This window comes from Ictidomys tridecemlineatus, chromosome 12 (assembly GCF_052094955.1).
Source record: "Ictidomys tridecemlineatus isolate mIctTri1 chromosome 12, mIctTri1.hap1, whole genome shotgun sequence".
NCBI classification, from domain to species: domain Eukaryota; kingdom Metazoa; phylum Chordata; class Mammalia; order Rodentia; family Sciuridae; genus Ictidomys; species Ictidomys tridecemlineatus.
In genome coordinates this window covers 97,436,711-97,453,888 of record NC_135488.1, presented here as the reverse complement: position 1 = coordinate 97,453,888, position 17,178 = coordinate 97,436,711, and the positions used below count along the sequence as shown (strand labels likewise).

The following is a 17,178-nucleotide window of genomic DNA, read 5'->3' as shown; positions in this document are numbered from 1 at the left end:
CTCACCACTGGGCCTCTCTCATCTGCAGACCCTTCTACTGCTAGCTTACAGAGTCCCTGCATTCTAACTCTCCCAGCAGGCACCTGGCCTCAAATTCTTCACCCTGATCCTCTCTTGCTCTCTTCCACATGTCCCTGGCCACCATTCCATGTTCCCTCCTGCCTCCTCTCATGTCTCTGGGCATAGGCTACTGAGTTGCTGACAAGTGTTCTTTCACACCAAGTGACCCATCACCTCTGCACCTGCCCCTCTGCCTGCCATCCAGGCTCTCTCCTGAACAGGCTGCAGCTCATTCCCAGGAACGCGAGGAAGAGAAAAATAGGAAGAACTTGGTTCGGGGTTCTGCAGACCCAAATCTGCAGCAACCGACTAGCTGTGTCCCTGGGAAACCTGCTTCGGCTTGCGGAGGCCTGCTTTTTCTCACATGTCAAACAAAGATCATAAAAATACTCTGCAGGACCACCGTCACCATCAGATGAAATAGAACTGTGAGAATGACTGTGGGAACTCTACGTGTGAGTAGAAGCTCAGCAGCAGGTATTATGAGACCCCCTCCTCAAGCCCATCTCTAAACTCGGACCCTGTGCTGCATCTCCCACCGTGCCTGCCCCTTACTTCTTTGACCATTTACAGCTTCCTCCTCCTTCCCATCTTCTGCCAAGCTGCAGGAGACACGTGGACTTGTGGACCTGAAATCTGAAAATCTGACTCTCCATAAAGGTCCTCAGTACAGAACGAGGTGGCAAATGCCCCAAATGGTCATGTGTCCTGCATGCAGCCTGGTGTTTCTGTGAGTCACCAAGCAAGCAGTGGCTCAGTCAACTGCCTGACACCCACCTCTCCAGCTTACAGCAGGTACACTGAGGGACTTCAGATATGGGGCGGGGAATCGTGTCAGTACATGTGTGAATTGGAGTCTCAGTGTCTCTGCCTTCAGATGTGTGTGTGCTCTAATCAACTCCTGTCCCAGGACTCCAAACAGGGTCTGCTTCACTTCCCAAAACGGAAACCACTTAAACCACCCCCCAAGTGAGAGATGGCAGCCTCGCTTACTAGATATAACTCACACACTGGTGCCAGCTTTTTTCCAAAGATATGCATGTGCCTTAGCTTCTCTCTTCCTTTCCCCGTATTCAAATGAGACATATGTCTCCACTCATTTGTAAAGCAAATCCCTCCAACTGGTGGTGGGGGGGACAACCCCATCCCCCACCCCACAAGCTGCTTGGCCCCCTTGAGCTCTCTCTGCTCAGCATTGTGTTGCTCTCTGAATCCACTGACTCCCTCCCCTCTGCCACCATCTTGCACCGGCTCCCACCTGGCACAGTGCCACCACAGGCCATGGTCCTTCTTCTCCTTCCTCTGCTCTCCTGATCTCCTCCTTAATTATGAGGGTCTGTCTTTGAATGTTGTCCTGAAATTCCTTACTCCTCTGATCCTGGTGCTCGCTGGATGCTGAGGACTCTCCTCTGTCCCACCAGTCCTAGGTCTATTCCGAGCAGCAGTGCCCCCTCCCAAGGGCTGATACTTCAGGGAGGTGTGACAGTCCCCTGGCCTCCACCCTCAACTGCTGCTGCCCTGCACCCTCTATTCTCCAGGCCCATTCTCCCTCTTCCTCAATTCCTGTGTCTGCTGGGTGAGTGTAAAAATTCGGAGTGTGTATGTTCTACTAACATTAGCCAGGAAGGAAAATGGCCCCTTCCTGTTCCTCTGGGCCAGGCATGGTTAGGTTCTTTCTCAAGGGGCTGTTTACTGGTCCTCCTAGCAACCTCGCTCAGTGGTTACTGATATCCTTATTACTTAACAAGGCAGCACCTCTAGGACAACTAACACCAGTAGCTGGAAGCTGAAGTACACCCCACCTTGCAAAGTAGTCCACGTTCTTGCCTTGACACCACCTAGTCTTCACACTTGACATCTGCCACTGGCTAATGCAGGTACTGACTTCAAGGCCCCCACAGTCTTTAACCAGAGAGATCACTTGTACCTGATCAACTTCCTCATCCAGTTCCACAAAATGCCTGTCTTAGTTCTGCTTTAGGACGGCAGCCTGCGAATGGTTAGGTTTCTGGACTCTAGAACCTTGTAACTAAAATATTAAGAGACACGAAGCCTGACATGGATTGCTGTGCTCCCACCCGAGTCGAGAGGCAATCTCAGGGATGCAGCTTGGAGTTTCCAGATTAGTTTGATGGTTTATAGGCACTACAGTGTGGATTATTTAAAACCCAGGATATGTAGTTGCCCTGCCCTTATCTGTACCACTGATTTCATGATAAGGATAGACATTCTCCTGGGCCCGCGAGCCAGGCCCCCAGGTTGGCAGAGTTCTGCTGAAGCCTTTGGGTGTCTTGCTAGTCCTCTGCAGGGGGCTATGAGAAAAGTGCCAACAGAATTTCATGGACTGAGGTCGAGGCAGTGGGCCCTCCCAGGTACAGTGAGAGCCTTGTTCCCCAGGCCTGCATTCTTGCAATGACATCATTTCTTAAATGAAGGAGGAGAGTAGAGCTAAAGACTTTGCATAGGGACTCTAAGGGGGCTTCTTGTGGAGTTAGGGCCTGCATCATCTCCCCAGTGATGAGTATCATGCAGACCCAGATCCGCTCTGCATTCCAAGCAGAGAGATGTGTAATTATTACGTCCTCACCAGGGCACTGTTATGGTCTTACTTCTTTTGAGATGCAAATTAATATTTGAAAGTAAGTTGCCCTCCTGCCCTCCATTCCCATCTCTCTCCTTCTATCCCCTCATCCATCCATCAGCTGTTTTTTTTTTTTTTTTTTTTTTTTTTTTTTTACCAGCTCTCCTAGAGCCCTCTCTGTTCACCAGAACCAATATCCACCTATGGAGCCCCTGAGTGATGGGCAGGGATTAGGGAGAGAATGAGCAGCTTTTTCTCCCCAGGTAAACGAATCGCAGCTATTCACATGCCCCTGATCACTGTGCTGGTCAAAGTTCTAACTTAGCTCGGTTTCTAACAAAGGCAAAGGGCACCATTCCTCATGGGAAACACTTCATGCAATGGGCCGTGTTTTAAATGGAGCCTCTTATATTGTGTGTGTGTGTGTGTGTGTGTGTGTGTGTGTGTGTGTGTGTATACACCATTCTATTTCTGGCCAATTTTAAGACTACTGAGGACCAAGGGAATAGAGAGGACAGTGGTGGGCAGAAAGAGACAGGCTTGCCTGACGAGTGTCATTCCTATATCCACACATACATTTGTGCAACAGTAATCTTTAAGTTTTAAAGGCTTACTGGGCCTGGAAGCAAGTTCTGTGCTATGGTTGGAATGTCTCCCCCGAAATTCATGTACTGGAAACTGAATCACCAAAGCAACACAGAGGAGGGGTGGGACCTTTCAAGAGGTGAGGAGATTTCAAGGGTTCTGCTCTCCTAAATGGTTTAATGGTGTTATCTTGAGAGTGAGTTATCACTGCAGTGGGTTCATGAGAAATGGGTGAGTTCTTACCCCAAACCCCTGCATTACCTTATGTGTGTCCTCTTGCCCTTCTGCTTTCCACCAAAGGATTATGCAGCAAGAAGGCCCTGACTTGATCGGTTCCCAGTCTCCAGAACAATAAGAAATAAATTTCTGTTCTTTATAATTCCCTAGTCTGTGGCATTCTATTATATTGACACAAAATGGGCTAAGACACTCTTATTCTTTCATGAATGCATTGACTTGACTAATCTTATTGGCCCACAAAAGACAGCCTTGAGTCTGTGAGCAAAACTGCACTTCACCCACATCTGGGGCAATCAAGTCTGTAGCCAGGTCCCTGCTTCTTGACAGATATGAACCCTTGGTCATCGCATGGTCACCAGTGGCCAAATGACTACAAATGCCAAGATGGCACCCTTTATCTTTCCATACTCCCTACAGAAAACCAACAACCAGTGTCGTCTCCGATGCGACTTGATTAGACATGCAGCAGTTCAAGAGCAGTGTGAAGGATGGCCTTGTGGGATTGTGCCTGGGCACATGGCTTTCATAGAATAGTCTAGAAAATGAACAAACAAAGTGAGATGCTGCAGCTTGCTCTCCATCTGGGGCAGGGTGGGGGAGTGAGATTTAATCAGATTTGGGTACTCTTCCCAGATGAGGATCTTTCCTTAACCTTGAGCCATGGAGCATAGAAAGGGTGAGACCAAAGGAGAAAGCAGGAGGAACAAAGTATCCCAGCAGGGCAGAGGTCAGCCTCCTTTAACAGATGTCCATGCAGACTGGAGGGAAAGTGCCAACCCTGCTGGAGCAGAGGCACTGGCATTACCTACTCATCTTCACAACAGCCCTGTGATTTGGGGACTCTGGTAGTTTTCTAGAACTGCCAATAATGCATTACCACGAAGTTGGTGGGTGGGTTTAGATGGATCCTCTGCTCAGGGTCTCACGCAGCTGAAATCAAGGCATCAGCAGGATTGTGCTCCTTCTGAGGCTCTGAAGGAGAAGCCACATTCAAGCTCTTTCAGGTTGTTTGTGGAACTTAGTTCTTGGCACTGTAGTACAGGGGTTCCCCTTTCCTTGCAGATGGCTGCCCTGGGGTCTCTCTGGGCCACTTCTATGTTGCCCCCTACTTCTTTAAACTGGCAGAGGGGGTCAAATGCCTCTTGAGCTCCAAATCTCTGACTTCTGTCACTTCTGTTTTGCTTCCAGCTTAAGACTGTTCTTTGCTTTTAAGGGCTCCTATGATGAGACAGGACCCATCGGCCTAAGTCCCTATCTTCAGGCCACTTCTTAGTGACTTTAATCCAATGTGCAGACCCTTTTGCCATGAAAGGTAACATCCTGCCAGGTTCCAGGGATTAGGGTGTGTATGTCTTTGGGGGCCTGTTCTCCCTCTCAGGGGATCATTGTCTCCTTTTTAAAGACTTGGAAATGAGGGAACTTAGTGAGGACTATGGGAGGGATTCAAACGTAGTCCTGTCTGATTCCACAGCCCCCTTCTTCCTACAATACTCACGCACACACCAAGCTCAGAATAGCCTGGTATTCCAGACTATATTCTGGGGCTGGTGGGTGGTGGCAAGTCCTTTCTGGGGCCCACCTCTTCTCTCTCTTTCCAGCTCTGTCTTATGTGCCTGCTGTGCTTTGGAAATCCCTCATTCTAAATTCAGGAATCCCATATTCTCCCTTCCTGTGTGTGCCAAAGCCTCCTTTTTCGGAAATGTGTACCCCCACCACCTACACACACACACACACACACACACACACACACACACACACACACATGCGTGTACACACACTCACACTCATGCTCACACTCACACACACTTCTTATTGGGCAATAGATTCCCTTTATCTCTAAAAACCAAAAGCTAAAAGTAAGATGCAGCTCAAAGTAAGTAGATATATTACATGGATCCTGTGTTATGCAAATGAGAGCTTAAGCATCCAATTTTAATGCAAATCAACTTCTGGGGAAAAAAAAAGTTTAAAAGCCACATTTCCCTAAAGCCTACTCATATCCTAAACTGTGGATATAATTATCAAAACTCTTCAGCTTATTTTAGAAATACTTGGTGGGAACGGTGGCACCAGGGTCAGAGGGTGTGAGCGTTTGTGGGGGTGGGGTAGGACCTGACCTAGCCTTCCCAGGGCCCCTGCAGCCACTCCACCCTCCGACTGCTTGGAACCTATGAAAAGTGAGATGGGAGGGGCAAGGGCAGCTTGTGATTGAGCAAGGTCAAGGTTGCCCGGGCCAATATCCACATGTATTTATGAGCTGTGAAATAATGTGAACCCAGCACATACAAACATATCTAGAAGACACAGAAATTCTGTTTCCTGTTAAGGAAAACTGCTCCTGCCTGCTCTTATTATTTTCATGTTTTAAGGGGACCCTTAAGCATGGCTCCGTTTATGCAGTGAGACCCATTTTAAATGGCACCTCATATATTCCAGTCAGCCCTCCGTATCGGTGGGGTTCCTCATCCATGAATTCAACCAACTGTGGTTTATTATTTTTACTGAAATGTTTGAAAAAGAATTGCAATCTGTACTGAACACGTCTGAACTCCTTTTCCTTGTCATTATTCCCTAAACCATAAAGAGCAATTTTTTACATAGCACTTACATCGTATTAATTATAAGTAATTGAGAGATGATTTAAAGCACACAGGGTGCTATGTGTAGGTTATATGAAAATACCATACCACTTTATACAAGGGACTTGATATCTGCAGGTTTCGTTGCATTGAGTGGTCCTGGAAGGAGTCCCCTACAGTCACTGAGGGGGCGACTGTGTCTACACTGCCCTTTCCTCCTTGAATTCCCTTATTCGGTCTGTTGCTTCTGGCATAGACATTGGTCAGTTCCTACTGTTCTGGGTCTCGAGAATGGGGAGTTGGATACATGTTCTTGCCTTTAAGGAGCTCCTGGCTTGGCAGGAGGTAGGACAGGGTGGCAGGCTCAGATTACAGAACAAACACCTAAGAGGGATCAGTGCAATGACCCTGAAGGGGTGCTGAGGGATACAGTGAGGGAGAGGATGAGCAAGAGAGAGGGCAGGGAAGGTACCCTGGTCACCCACAGAGGAGGCTGCTCCAGAGCTGCCTTCTGCAGGGTACCAGCATTTGGTGAAGAAGGGAGGTGTAGTCAAGTAGAAGTCTGGGGAATATTCTGAGATGGCAGGAGGCTCTGTCAGTACCTCTGCACCCAAGGCTGGAGGGAGGAGAGGCTGGAGAGGCAGGCAAGGCCCCAGGGGAGGAGTGAGTGGTGGGCTTCCTCTTTAGGACCAGAGGGAGCCACTGTGGCCCCAGGACTAGGAAGTTGGCATCTCAGAGAGAGCATTTTTACAGTAACCAGGGAGGACAGATTTGACAGGCATGAGACAGAGGTGGAGCATCATCGGGAGAGGATGGGTGGGGACAGAAAAAAGAGAACAAGATGTGAGGGGCTGCAAAGGAAATATATCTTGAGGACTTGGGAACTAACTTGTGGGGTGAGGTGGCCCCTTCTGCCTCATTCAGGGATCCAGGGTCCCATTACTCTGACAGGCAAGCTCCTTTGCTTCTGCACAGCATCTCTTTTTTGTCACTGAAGCATGGCTCATGTACCCTGTCCCAATCCCTGATCATCACATGGGCCCACTTTCAAATTCCCACCTTTGCATACTCGGGTGCCTTGTTATCCCCACCTGCAGGTGCTATGCTGTCCCTTGAAAAAGCACTGCATTTTCTGGCATATGAAATGCTTTTTTTAAAAAAAATCCAGAAATGGCTTTCAAAGTGCTCTAAGCTGGCTATAGCATAATGGAATGTTCAGGTGCGAGAAAACAGAGAGTCTCCTGCGATGGCTGTCTGCAGAGCTTTTTCTGTGCTTTTAAAATTTTTGTGATGGATGATAAACTGTCTCTCCCACACCTCCCCGGGACCCCTTCCCAACTTCTTTATTCAAATCAGTCCTTGTTAATGCCAAACGATGCGGAAGTCGGCTAGATGAGATTGCTTCTTGATTTGAGCAGATGTGTGTTAACGCTGCTATAAAGGAAAGGTACTAGTAAGTTGGACCAGAATGTGCCATCGTCGAAAATAACATGCTGTCTACATCCAAATGCGACTGCTCACCTAGTGTGGTTCAAGAGGGCAGAACAAACCCCAACAGACAAGCTGGGAGGGGGCCGGGCTTCAACGAATTTTCTAACAATTCTACACACACACACACACACACACAAATCTCAACACAGAATGTGCTGAACTGTGAAACAGTGAACGCCACATTACAAGCAGCACTGGAGCAGACAGTAGAGGATGACTGTCCATCAAAAGTATTCCAGGGAGGATGCTTTTGCCTATGGGGAGAAAGGCTGGAACTCATTACTAAATAAGGGATAGGTTGAGCATCAGGACATACCATCAGCTCTGCCCAGTAAGACAGAAAGCCCTGCCCCATTGAGAACACCAAGGGATCTACCTGGCTCCAAGTTCCAGCAGGGGGTGGGGGTGGGGGTGGGGGGGGAGGGTTGGTGCAGGTTGACCCAGCCCTATCCCCACATCAATACAGCCATGATCCTATTGCACTATCTGAGGCCTTCAAGGACAGGTGCCACAGGGGAATTCCGTATGGCTGGCCAGTGTTGGGGTTTTCTGTTTTGTTTGTTGTGCTTCCAGCCTGGCCCTTGTCTGGCAGGAGACCAACTTTTCTGATAGATTTTTTTTCTCCGCTGCCCAGTTTGGGAGAACAGATGCTGTGGGTCAGGCCAGGAGCCATAAATTTCCAGGAAATAACTCTTAGTGACTGAGGAAGAAAGCTGTAAAACACTCCAGGGGCAGGAACAGGAGACAACAGTAGCAGTGGACAATGCCCGGGATTACTGCGGAGAGCCAAGATGGGCCCGGAGGATCCCACTCGCCTGCACCCTGCTCCAAGGGCCCGTGCCGAACTCGCTCCCCTCTACTGGGGTTGGTTTGTTCAGTAGTTGCTAAGGGCCTCCTGAGTGGCCAGTGCCACATTTACTAAGTGCTGGAGATGGCCAAGAACAAAACAGAGCAGGTCCCTGCCCTGGAGCAGCTTACATTCCGGGGATTCCCTAAAGTGTCACTGCTGGAAGGAAACACGCTCGTTCCGCCCACCAGGTGCCATGATTTTCACACACTCACCTCACTGGGTTTTCACAACTCCAAGAAATAGGATCCTTATCCCAAAGTCATACTTTTAATACAGGAGGGAAATGAGGGTCACTTGGGGTCATCAGCTAGATGACATGGGGCTTTCTGACTATGCTACTTCTCCTGTAGCTGCCAACCTCAGCCCTACACCACTGTGACCAGATCTGGGCCATCTGTGTGCAGGGTTTGGGGCTCTGTAATGAGCCCCTCTCCTCACCCTTTCCTCTCCCACTAAAAGATAAGGGCAAGATGCCCCCAGGGTTTCCATATCAATTATGATAGACCCTCCTCATTAACACAATGCTGAGTGTTATACTCAAGGGTGCCAAGGAGGTTAATGGAGGTGAAGGTATGTTACTTGCATTCCTATTCCTCATTCTCTTTCTCTTCAATCTTCTTCTAACACCAAATTCCCAAGTTCAGTGCTCCTAGTTTGAGCCTGGGTCTGGCCCCTGGGACCTGGTGTTCGCCCACCGCCTTCCTGGCCTTTGCCCTTCACCATCCCCCCAAGAGTCTCCCTGGCATGTTTCCCCTGCCCTCCAACAACCACTGCTCTGGTGTGCCATTCAGCCTTCCCCCAAGGAGTGACTTGCTTTCCCTCTCCCAGGCTCTGATCCCAGCATGTGTGACAGTTCAGCTCCACGCTAGGCCCAAGAACCCAGAGCTCCCCTCCTCAGCTCTCAGGATGGATGCAATGGAGAACGGTATAGGTAAGGAGGCACAGGGTGGGAACTCACCAAAGTTCTCCCCACCCCAGATGTCCATATCCATGTCGTATTTCCCCAGGTAATTGAACCAGCTTTTGTCAATCACGAAGAGCCCTCCAGCTATGATGGGAGTCCTGTGCATTTGGAAGGAAAGAGGGGGGATCAGGAAAGCAGGAGACACTCTGTGCCCCTGGTACCCAAAACTCAAGGCCATTTTCTTCTCATTTCTGTTCCTCTTCAGAATGGTCAAAACCTTGTCCATTTTTTCCAAAACAAAAACCTGCTCTAGAGTTTTTCACTCTGATTGTAAATCTCTCCTTGAATACAAGCAACTTTGTTTACCAGCACCCTTCCTATGGGACAGGATTGCTCAGAACCTCAGCTGCTTGTGGGACTAGAGAGCTCCCACCAACCTCTTCCTCAGATGCAGCCCTGTGGGGCTCTTTGCGGGGGCTCCATTATTGGGAGCAGGGGCAGGGGTCACTGACTAGGCAGAGAAGGGTTAGGGCAGCACCTATAAGCAGCACATCCATTTCCTGAAACCCAGCTCACTCCCTTATTTTCCATCCTTACATTTATTTATTTATTTGGTACCGGGATTGAACTCAGGAGCACTTGACCACTGAGCCACATCCCCAGCCCTGTTTTGTATTTTATTTAGAGACGGGGTCTCACTGAGTTATTTAGTGCCTCACCGATGCTGAGGCTGGCTTTGAACTTGCAATCCTTCTTGCCTCCGCCTCCCAAGCTGCTAGAATTGCAGGCCTGTGCCACTCTACCTGGCCCATCCTTACTCCTTTATTAAATCAATTTGGTCTCCCTCTTTCCAGAAACAGATGTTGGGGTCCTAACTCCCAGTACCAGAGATATGCTTTGTTTTCAGAGGGAGGTCCTTACAGGTAATTAAATTAAAATAGGATCAGTAGAGTGGGCCCTAATCCAATGTCACTAGGGTCCTTATAAAATGCACAAAAACAAGACATGGTGGAGACAGAGAGACATAGCCCTCAAAAGGCACAAACCCTGCTTCCACTTCAATCTGAGACTTCTGGTCTCCAGAACCAGAGACAAATTTCTGCACCCAATTGGTGGGACCTGCTACTACAGCCATAGCAAACTCATAGACCCGCATTTTTCTTTTTTTTTTTTAGGAAGTCCCACCCCAAATCTCCTGGCTCTTGATTGCTGAGGCAGATGTCACAGCAGGTCCTTGGAAAGGAAAAGGATTGAAGAAGAAAGCAGGCAAGAGTAGCAGAGTCCAAGCAAGTAACCCCAATAGTATTCGGATATGTTTGTTAGATCAAACGGCCGGGGTAGGTTGCAAGCCTTCATGGTCCTGTCCCCCATTCAGGGGGTCCCAAAGGTAAAGGGAAAGTCCAATATCAAACAAGTAATTGATAGGGAACAGGTCAGAAGCCCAGGTGTACCTTAGCTCTGGCACAGGCTGCTGCTCCCTGAGAACTGGCCTACTCCCGGGAGACGCTCCCTGTCTGATGAGCAGAGGCATCCCACGAGAGGAGAACCGCCCTGAGAACCCCTCTGCTGGGCTGCTTCCTCCTGGACTTGGTCCACGGCTCTGGGGTGTCTAGACAGCCACTTCCCATGAGCACTCCCACTTCACACAGGTCGGATGAGGAGCCGAGGGGCTGATGCGCCTGCTCAGTGCTCAGCCTGGTGAGAAGCATCTCCCACTGTCCAGAGTGCCACCTGGCTCTCATTTCTCTCTTGGCATCACTCCAGATATTGAAAGTGGAGGAAGAAGAGAGACCCCACCTCACGGTAGAGCTCGGAGTCGCTACCCATCTGCCTGGAGCACACTCCTCAGCTTCCTGCAGCCCTTTCAGTCCTCGGTTTGACTTATGTCCATCCAATTAAGATGCTCAAACAGTTACTGTGACAGGCATCAGACACAGATGCCCTTGGATAATGCCAGGCGTCCCTAAGTCCCCGGGCAGAGAAATCCCTACCCCAGGGCCTTCTCTAGGGTTCTCTAAGCAGTTATCTTCCTGCTGCCTGACCCAAGGCAGACTTATTTTAGCTTGGAGGGTCCCAAGAGGCCTGAGGTGCATTTGCCACCCAGTCTCAGGCAGGCCCTCAAGGCCCTACACGCTTGACTCAGAGACCACGGGTCTCTGAGGAGTGGACCATGGGGATGGATCACTATGCTCTGTTCTAGGCCACACCCTCGGGGTGTGAGCACTGAGCATCAGGGAGAAAGTTTTCCAGGGTGCGTTGTGGGTCACAGTGGGACCCTGAGGAGCAAGTGGAGCAGGACAGAGCCCTCCACAGCATGGCATAAGTGGCCTAGAGCTCACACCACAGTGCTCTCACCTAGAATAGGACAGATGTGCTCATTCACACGTGGCAGGAGCCACGTCTTGAGGTCAGTCTGCACTTCTAGTGCCTGCAGCCACTCAGCCTTCCTGTGATGAGGGTGGACAGCCAAGACACGGGGGCCCTAGGCCCTAAGGGAGCATCCTGGATCCTCGAGTCAAGCAGGAAGCAGGAGGCCATCATGGCCTGTGTGAGGGTGAACGATGCTCAGCACCCACTGCTCAGCACAGCTCACCAGAGCCCACTCCCTTAAATGGAAGTTTCCTAGAGACAAAAGTCTCACAAAATAAGGGCAGAAGTAGAGATGGCCTAGCAGAGGGTTCTCTTCATTCCTGCCCTTTGGGCATCGAATATGGACCCCTCTGCAGACAGTGGGATATCAGGAAACACCAAGTGGTGCTCAACCTGCCCACCCCGCCCTGCGCTGCCCCTTCCTACTCACCTGATGGGCTCAGTGGGGTCCAGGCGTTGAGCCTTCTGCTTTGGGGGGAGCTGCTCCCATCGGAAGTGCAGGCTCCAGTCAAACCCTAAAACACAGCACCAACCCTGTTGACTTGGTCTCTCAAGGCACCTACAGAGTTTAGTTTCCACAAGTTCAGGGGGACACTCAGGTTCCGGGGGAAGCAGGTCCCCAGGACAACAGGACCCCCCTGTGCTGACCCCCAGCAGGGCTGCCAGAGCTCTCTCTCCCAGCTTCCTTCTCTTGCCATACCTCCTACTGCCTCTGTGAAGCTTCTCCGCTAGATAGGGTTAGGAGAAAAAGAGCAAAGGATAAAACCCCAGGGTAGGGCACAAGGGTGACAAAATGGACAGCTACAGAGTGTGGCCCTCAGCCCTGAGTGCCAGGAAGGTGTAAGCAGGTTTAAGAGGCCTATAGACCACCTGAATTATCTAGAAGCTGATCTTGGGGTGGGGGGGGTCCGTGCTGAACCCTGGGCAGAGAGCAGTGGAAGGTCCCTAGGAGAGAGTAGTGCCAACATGGAGATCCCATGTAGCTGGGGGAGGCCGCAGGAGGACCCCTGGCTTGCAGCTAGAGCTGTGGGGGCTGGGGTGTCCTGCCCGTGCCCCTAGCCCATCCCTTCACAGTTCCAGGAGTAAGAGCCAAACTGGAGTGAATTCTCTTACAGGGTGCGGGTCGGGGTGCTCCGGAGACACTAACTGGTTTCCCCTCACTTCCCTCCCACTTAAAGCAACGACAAGGAGGAGAAGGTGTCTGCCCCACTCACCCCCTCTCAACTCTGAGGCAGACTCGATGTAGCTGAAGGTGTCCAGGTTAATGATATCAATCACAGGGCACACCACACGTGTGTAGTCCTGGAAAACAAAAGACCCCCACACCCAGCCTGTGGGGAGGCGCCGGGCCAGGAGTCAGGCAGCCGAACAGGGCCTCCCAAGATGACCTTGGGCCATCACTTGCATCTCTGCGCCTCAATTTCACCATCTGCAGAAGTGGGTGCTGGACACTGTGACCTCTCTGGTTCTGGATGCATAAGAAGGCAAGAATCTAGCCTTCACTGTTGGGGACCTCGTCAGTCACAGTGGCCTTCTGAGAATAGTGGAGGAGCATGGTGGGGCTTGGATGAGGAGTGTGGCACACAGAGAAGGGGAACACCGGGAGGAAGGGGTTCCAGAAGTCCTCTCCCATCAGTGGGGCTCAAGGAGGCAGAGGATGCGGTTAGCTGGCAAGGTGACCCCAGCCTCCAGCCTCAGAGAGCAAAGCCACGCACCCACAGGGGACGCTCTCAGAGCTTCTGGATATTTTCACCCTAGGCCTTTGGTTCCCAGACCAGCTGATGAAAAGCTGTCCCCTGCAGCTAGATACTCATAAATGTGTACCTCTAGGCCCAAGGTCTCTCCTAGCTCCCAGCCCATATGCCACTGACCACCTCCATTTGCCCTTCAACAGGTGGCTTCACCATCCTCTGCCCACGCATGCTCCCTTCTCTTAGCTCCCTGTTTCTGTTACTGGATCATCACGAATCACTCTCACCTGGCACTGAATGAGGAAGCTTCACCTTGTCCATCAACTAGATCCAGTTCTGTGGGTTCTTACTCTAAAATGGCTCTTTTGATTTCCTCTGCCTGTCTCCATCCCCTCTCAGCAATGGGCCCTAACCCCCACCCCATCCCATTAATCCCTCTCTCCTGTGGCTCCACATATGGCTGCCAAAGCCATCTTTCCACCATCTAAATATGACTGCTAAACTGATAAAAACTTTAATCGCCTCTCAGGTAAGGTATAAAATCCTGAGCATGGCATCCAAGACCACCCAAACCAGGCCTGCTCCCACGGGAGAGAGGACATGTGACATTTGTCTGAGTAACAATGAAGACACTAGAGGCTAGGAATAGCAGGGGAGCAGGAGGACAGGAGAGGTGGGACAGCGGGTATCAAAATACAGTTAGAAAGGAGGAAACAACCCTATAGCATAGTAAGGTGAACATAGTGTATAATAATTTATTATCTATTTCAAAAAAAAAAACAACTGAGGGGATTTTGAAAGTTCTCAACACAAAGAAATGATAAATGTTGGAGGTGACAGAAATGAGAATTACCCTGGCTTGATCATTACTCACTGTATACATGTATCCAACGATCACACAGTAACCTGTGAATATGTACAATCACTGTGTCAATTAAAAAAAAAAAAAAGAAGCCTTGTATCTTGTTTTCTAGCCTCATCACTTGCTGCTTTCTCCAGGCCACACTGTCTCTGTGCATCAAAATCATCCGGGGAATATTTTCAAAATATACAAGCCACAGTCACTAGCTCTTTGGGGTTTCCAAAGCAGTGCATGTTTTTCAAGCTTCCCAGTCCTAAGTGGATACCACACCAGGTGTGCAGCAGGGTCAAATCAGGGTTGAGGGCAGCGTGTCAGAGCTGTGACATGGATACTTGGGGGTAACCCAGTGACACTCAGTGGCCTGGGAAAGCCAGCGGGTCTGGGAAGCTGGGCAGGACCGCTTTCCTCTCCTCTGCAATCACCCTTTGGCTGGCACAGGCAGGAACCTCTGTTTCTCCTTGAAGACATTTAATTTCCTGGTTCAATTTTTTCCCCCAGATGAGGTTGTCTTCTTATTTCAAGCTTCAGATTCACTGAGTGCCTGATTCCAAGTTCACAGACTTAATTTGGCCCTGAGCCTCCCACATGCGGCTCCCTCTGACGGTAACAAGGTGCTCTGAAAACCAATGGGCCCCCACGGACGGAAGGAGATGCTCATTGTTGACGTGCTGCTTCTACCTCTTGGGCACCACAGATGCTTCATTCACCCTCAGCAGCACTGCACCTGCCCGCCGCCACAGTCCTCTGGGGCTCTTCTTGGGCTGCTGTCAGCGTCTATGTGTAGATACACATGACACATACATACACACACGCACACCCTCAAACATGCCCTTAGGAGTTCAGATGCATCTTCTGTGAGTCTGACCAAGTCTCATTTTACCTTAGCTCTCTGAGGGTTGAGCCCTCTGCAGCTGCACTGAGTCCTGCCAACCTTGTGCAGTACAGGAGTAAACTCACCCACAGACACATCTGGTCCTCTAAAGCCTTCGAGGGTCCTGCCCAGAAAGTGTCATTATTTACCTGGAAGCCTTGGGACACACCTGTGCTAACACTAGGCTAACAGAGCGATTTAGGGTGAGGGCCTTGGGCAATGCAGGGGCATGGAGACCACAGGGAGGTCAGCCCTGTCTGTGTGGCCAACACTCAGTAAAAGCCCTGGACACACTCAGTGTGAGTGAACTCCCCTGAGTGCTGCCACACGTCTTTGCTGGGAGAAGTGATTATTACCTGCAAAACCTGGGAGAGGACAAATGAAAGCGTGTGTCTGGAACCGTCTCCTGTCCCCGTCTCCTTTCTATTACACTTTAACCTGTATCCTTTCACTGTAATAAACCATAACCATGATTGGTTCCTTCTAACAAATTACTGAGCCCAGTGGTAGTCTTGGGGACCCCCGAACTATAATCCTGTTTTGATTTAAAAAGCAAACTGTCCTTAATATTTAAAAGCCAAAATGTAAAATAAAATGCTGGTTGCTGACTTAGCCACAGACTCCCCCAAATCATCCATGGGCTCTGCCTCCAGCCTTGCAACAGGCTCTGGGGTGCTCCCCTACTGGTTTTGAGGGTTTCTGTCCTGTGATTTCTGTCAACTCAGCTATGGTAACTGCTCCGCTGAGTCATGGAGACCAGACAGGCAGTGATGGCTGTCTGGGACAAAGTGCTATTACAGAGCCATGACCTTGAAAAGGGGCTGCGGGAAAGCTTAGAATAGGAGCCACCAAAGCCAGGACAATCTCTCTGTGTGGCCTGGGGGGTTGGCATCCACTCTGCTGTTGGATCCCTCAGCACCAGCCCAGAGCCTGGTGGGCAGCAGGTGTTCAATCAGCCTTGGCGACAGGAGGGCAGCTATTAGCTCCCTTGAGGATACTGTGTTGGTGCCAGCAAATGTGGATAGTGGGCCATTTACAGCAGAACAGGGTGACCTCGCTCCTGGATGCCTGGAGAAACAGAGACTCTCAGTACAAACACCTGGACCCACCGGAGGCCTGTGCGCTCTGAAGGCTGTACGTTGACAGCTACGTCCATGCTTAGGCTCAGGTAGGCAGCTGGTAGACTCCCAGGCAGGTCCCTCTTCCCCCCTCCCCCATGCAAACTAAGGCACCCCACCCCCTCCTCTCTGGCCCTTGCTGGGAGCAGTGACAGAGGCTGAATGCCTCAGGCAGTAGCCATCAATCATGACTGCTGTCATGTCTCCTGTTTCTCCATTGATTGACATAATTAAAACCATGCTGTGAATGGGCAATCTAAAGCTTCTAGAGGTACCTCCTCTGGTAGTCACCAGCATCCCTACAGGGTGGGAATGGTGGCAGGTACAGGACAAGGGAGAGACTTCATAGTCCAGGGAAGGTGGATGGATAGTAGATGATTCCAATTCGGGGCATAGACAAAGCCCAGGGGCCTCTAAGTTGGCCTGCAGGGAGGGGCAGTAGGCGGGAGAGGGGTGCCCAAGGATGTGACACCTAGGCAGCAGGAACAAACGGATAGGACACCTGGGTTCCCGTTCTGGCCCCGCCATCTAAAATATGTTTGAACTTAGCAAATTGGCACGCTCCATGGGACTCCATTTTTTCATCTAGAAAGGGAAGGCAAATTATTATTTCCAAAACAATTCTGCCTTTTAAACAGGGCTCTTGTGAGTAGCAAAGGAGGAGAGTATGTGAGAAGGCGTTGAAGAGCGTGTAAGCTATTATTTATGTAAATTTACTGAATGCTACAGAGATCGAGATTTCTTAAAATATTTTCCTACCAAAGAAGTATGTAGATAAGGAGGGGAAGAAAAGAATCCCCTATCAAAAACAAAACAAATTGGTGCTCCTTTCACATCATCATGTCATTGAAGTGAAGACAAGGAAAGTCGGGGAGATTTTCAGTGTGGGGAACACCAGCTGAGGATGGCGAAGCCCCGCCTCTTTCTTATCTCTATTTTTGAAAATCCCAGACTCCAATTACAGCTAAAAATTTCC

The 17,178-nt window shown here is 50.1% G+C and overlaps 1 protein-coding gene across 7 annotated transcripts in view; it reads right to left on the bottom strand.

Moving 5' to 3' along the window:
• Galnt14 (polypeptide N-acetylgalactosaminyltransferase 14) overlaps nucleotides 1–17,178 on the bottom strand; it is a 200,548-nt gene that overhangs the window by 18,281 nt on the left and 165,089 nt on the right. For all 7 annotated transcript variants that reach the window (XM_078029434.1, XM_078029436.1, XM_078029435.1 and 4 more), the window contains 3 exons: nucleotides 12,875–12,962; nucleotides 12,091–12,175; nucleotides 9,345–9,448 (listed from right to left, as the gene is read on the bottom strand). In XM_078029434.1, the coding sequence (XP_077885560.1) occupies nucleotides 9,345–9,448; nucleotides 12,091–12,175; nucleotides 12,875–12,962 (277 nt within the window). The remainder of the gene's footprint in view (nucleotides 1–9,344; nucleotides 9,449–12,090; nucleotides 12,176–12,874; nucleotides 12,963–17,178) is intronic.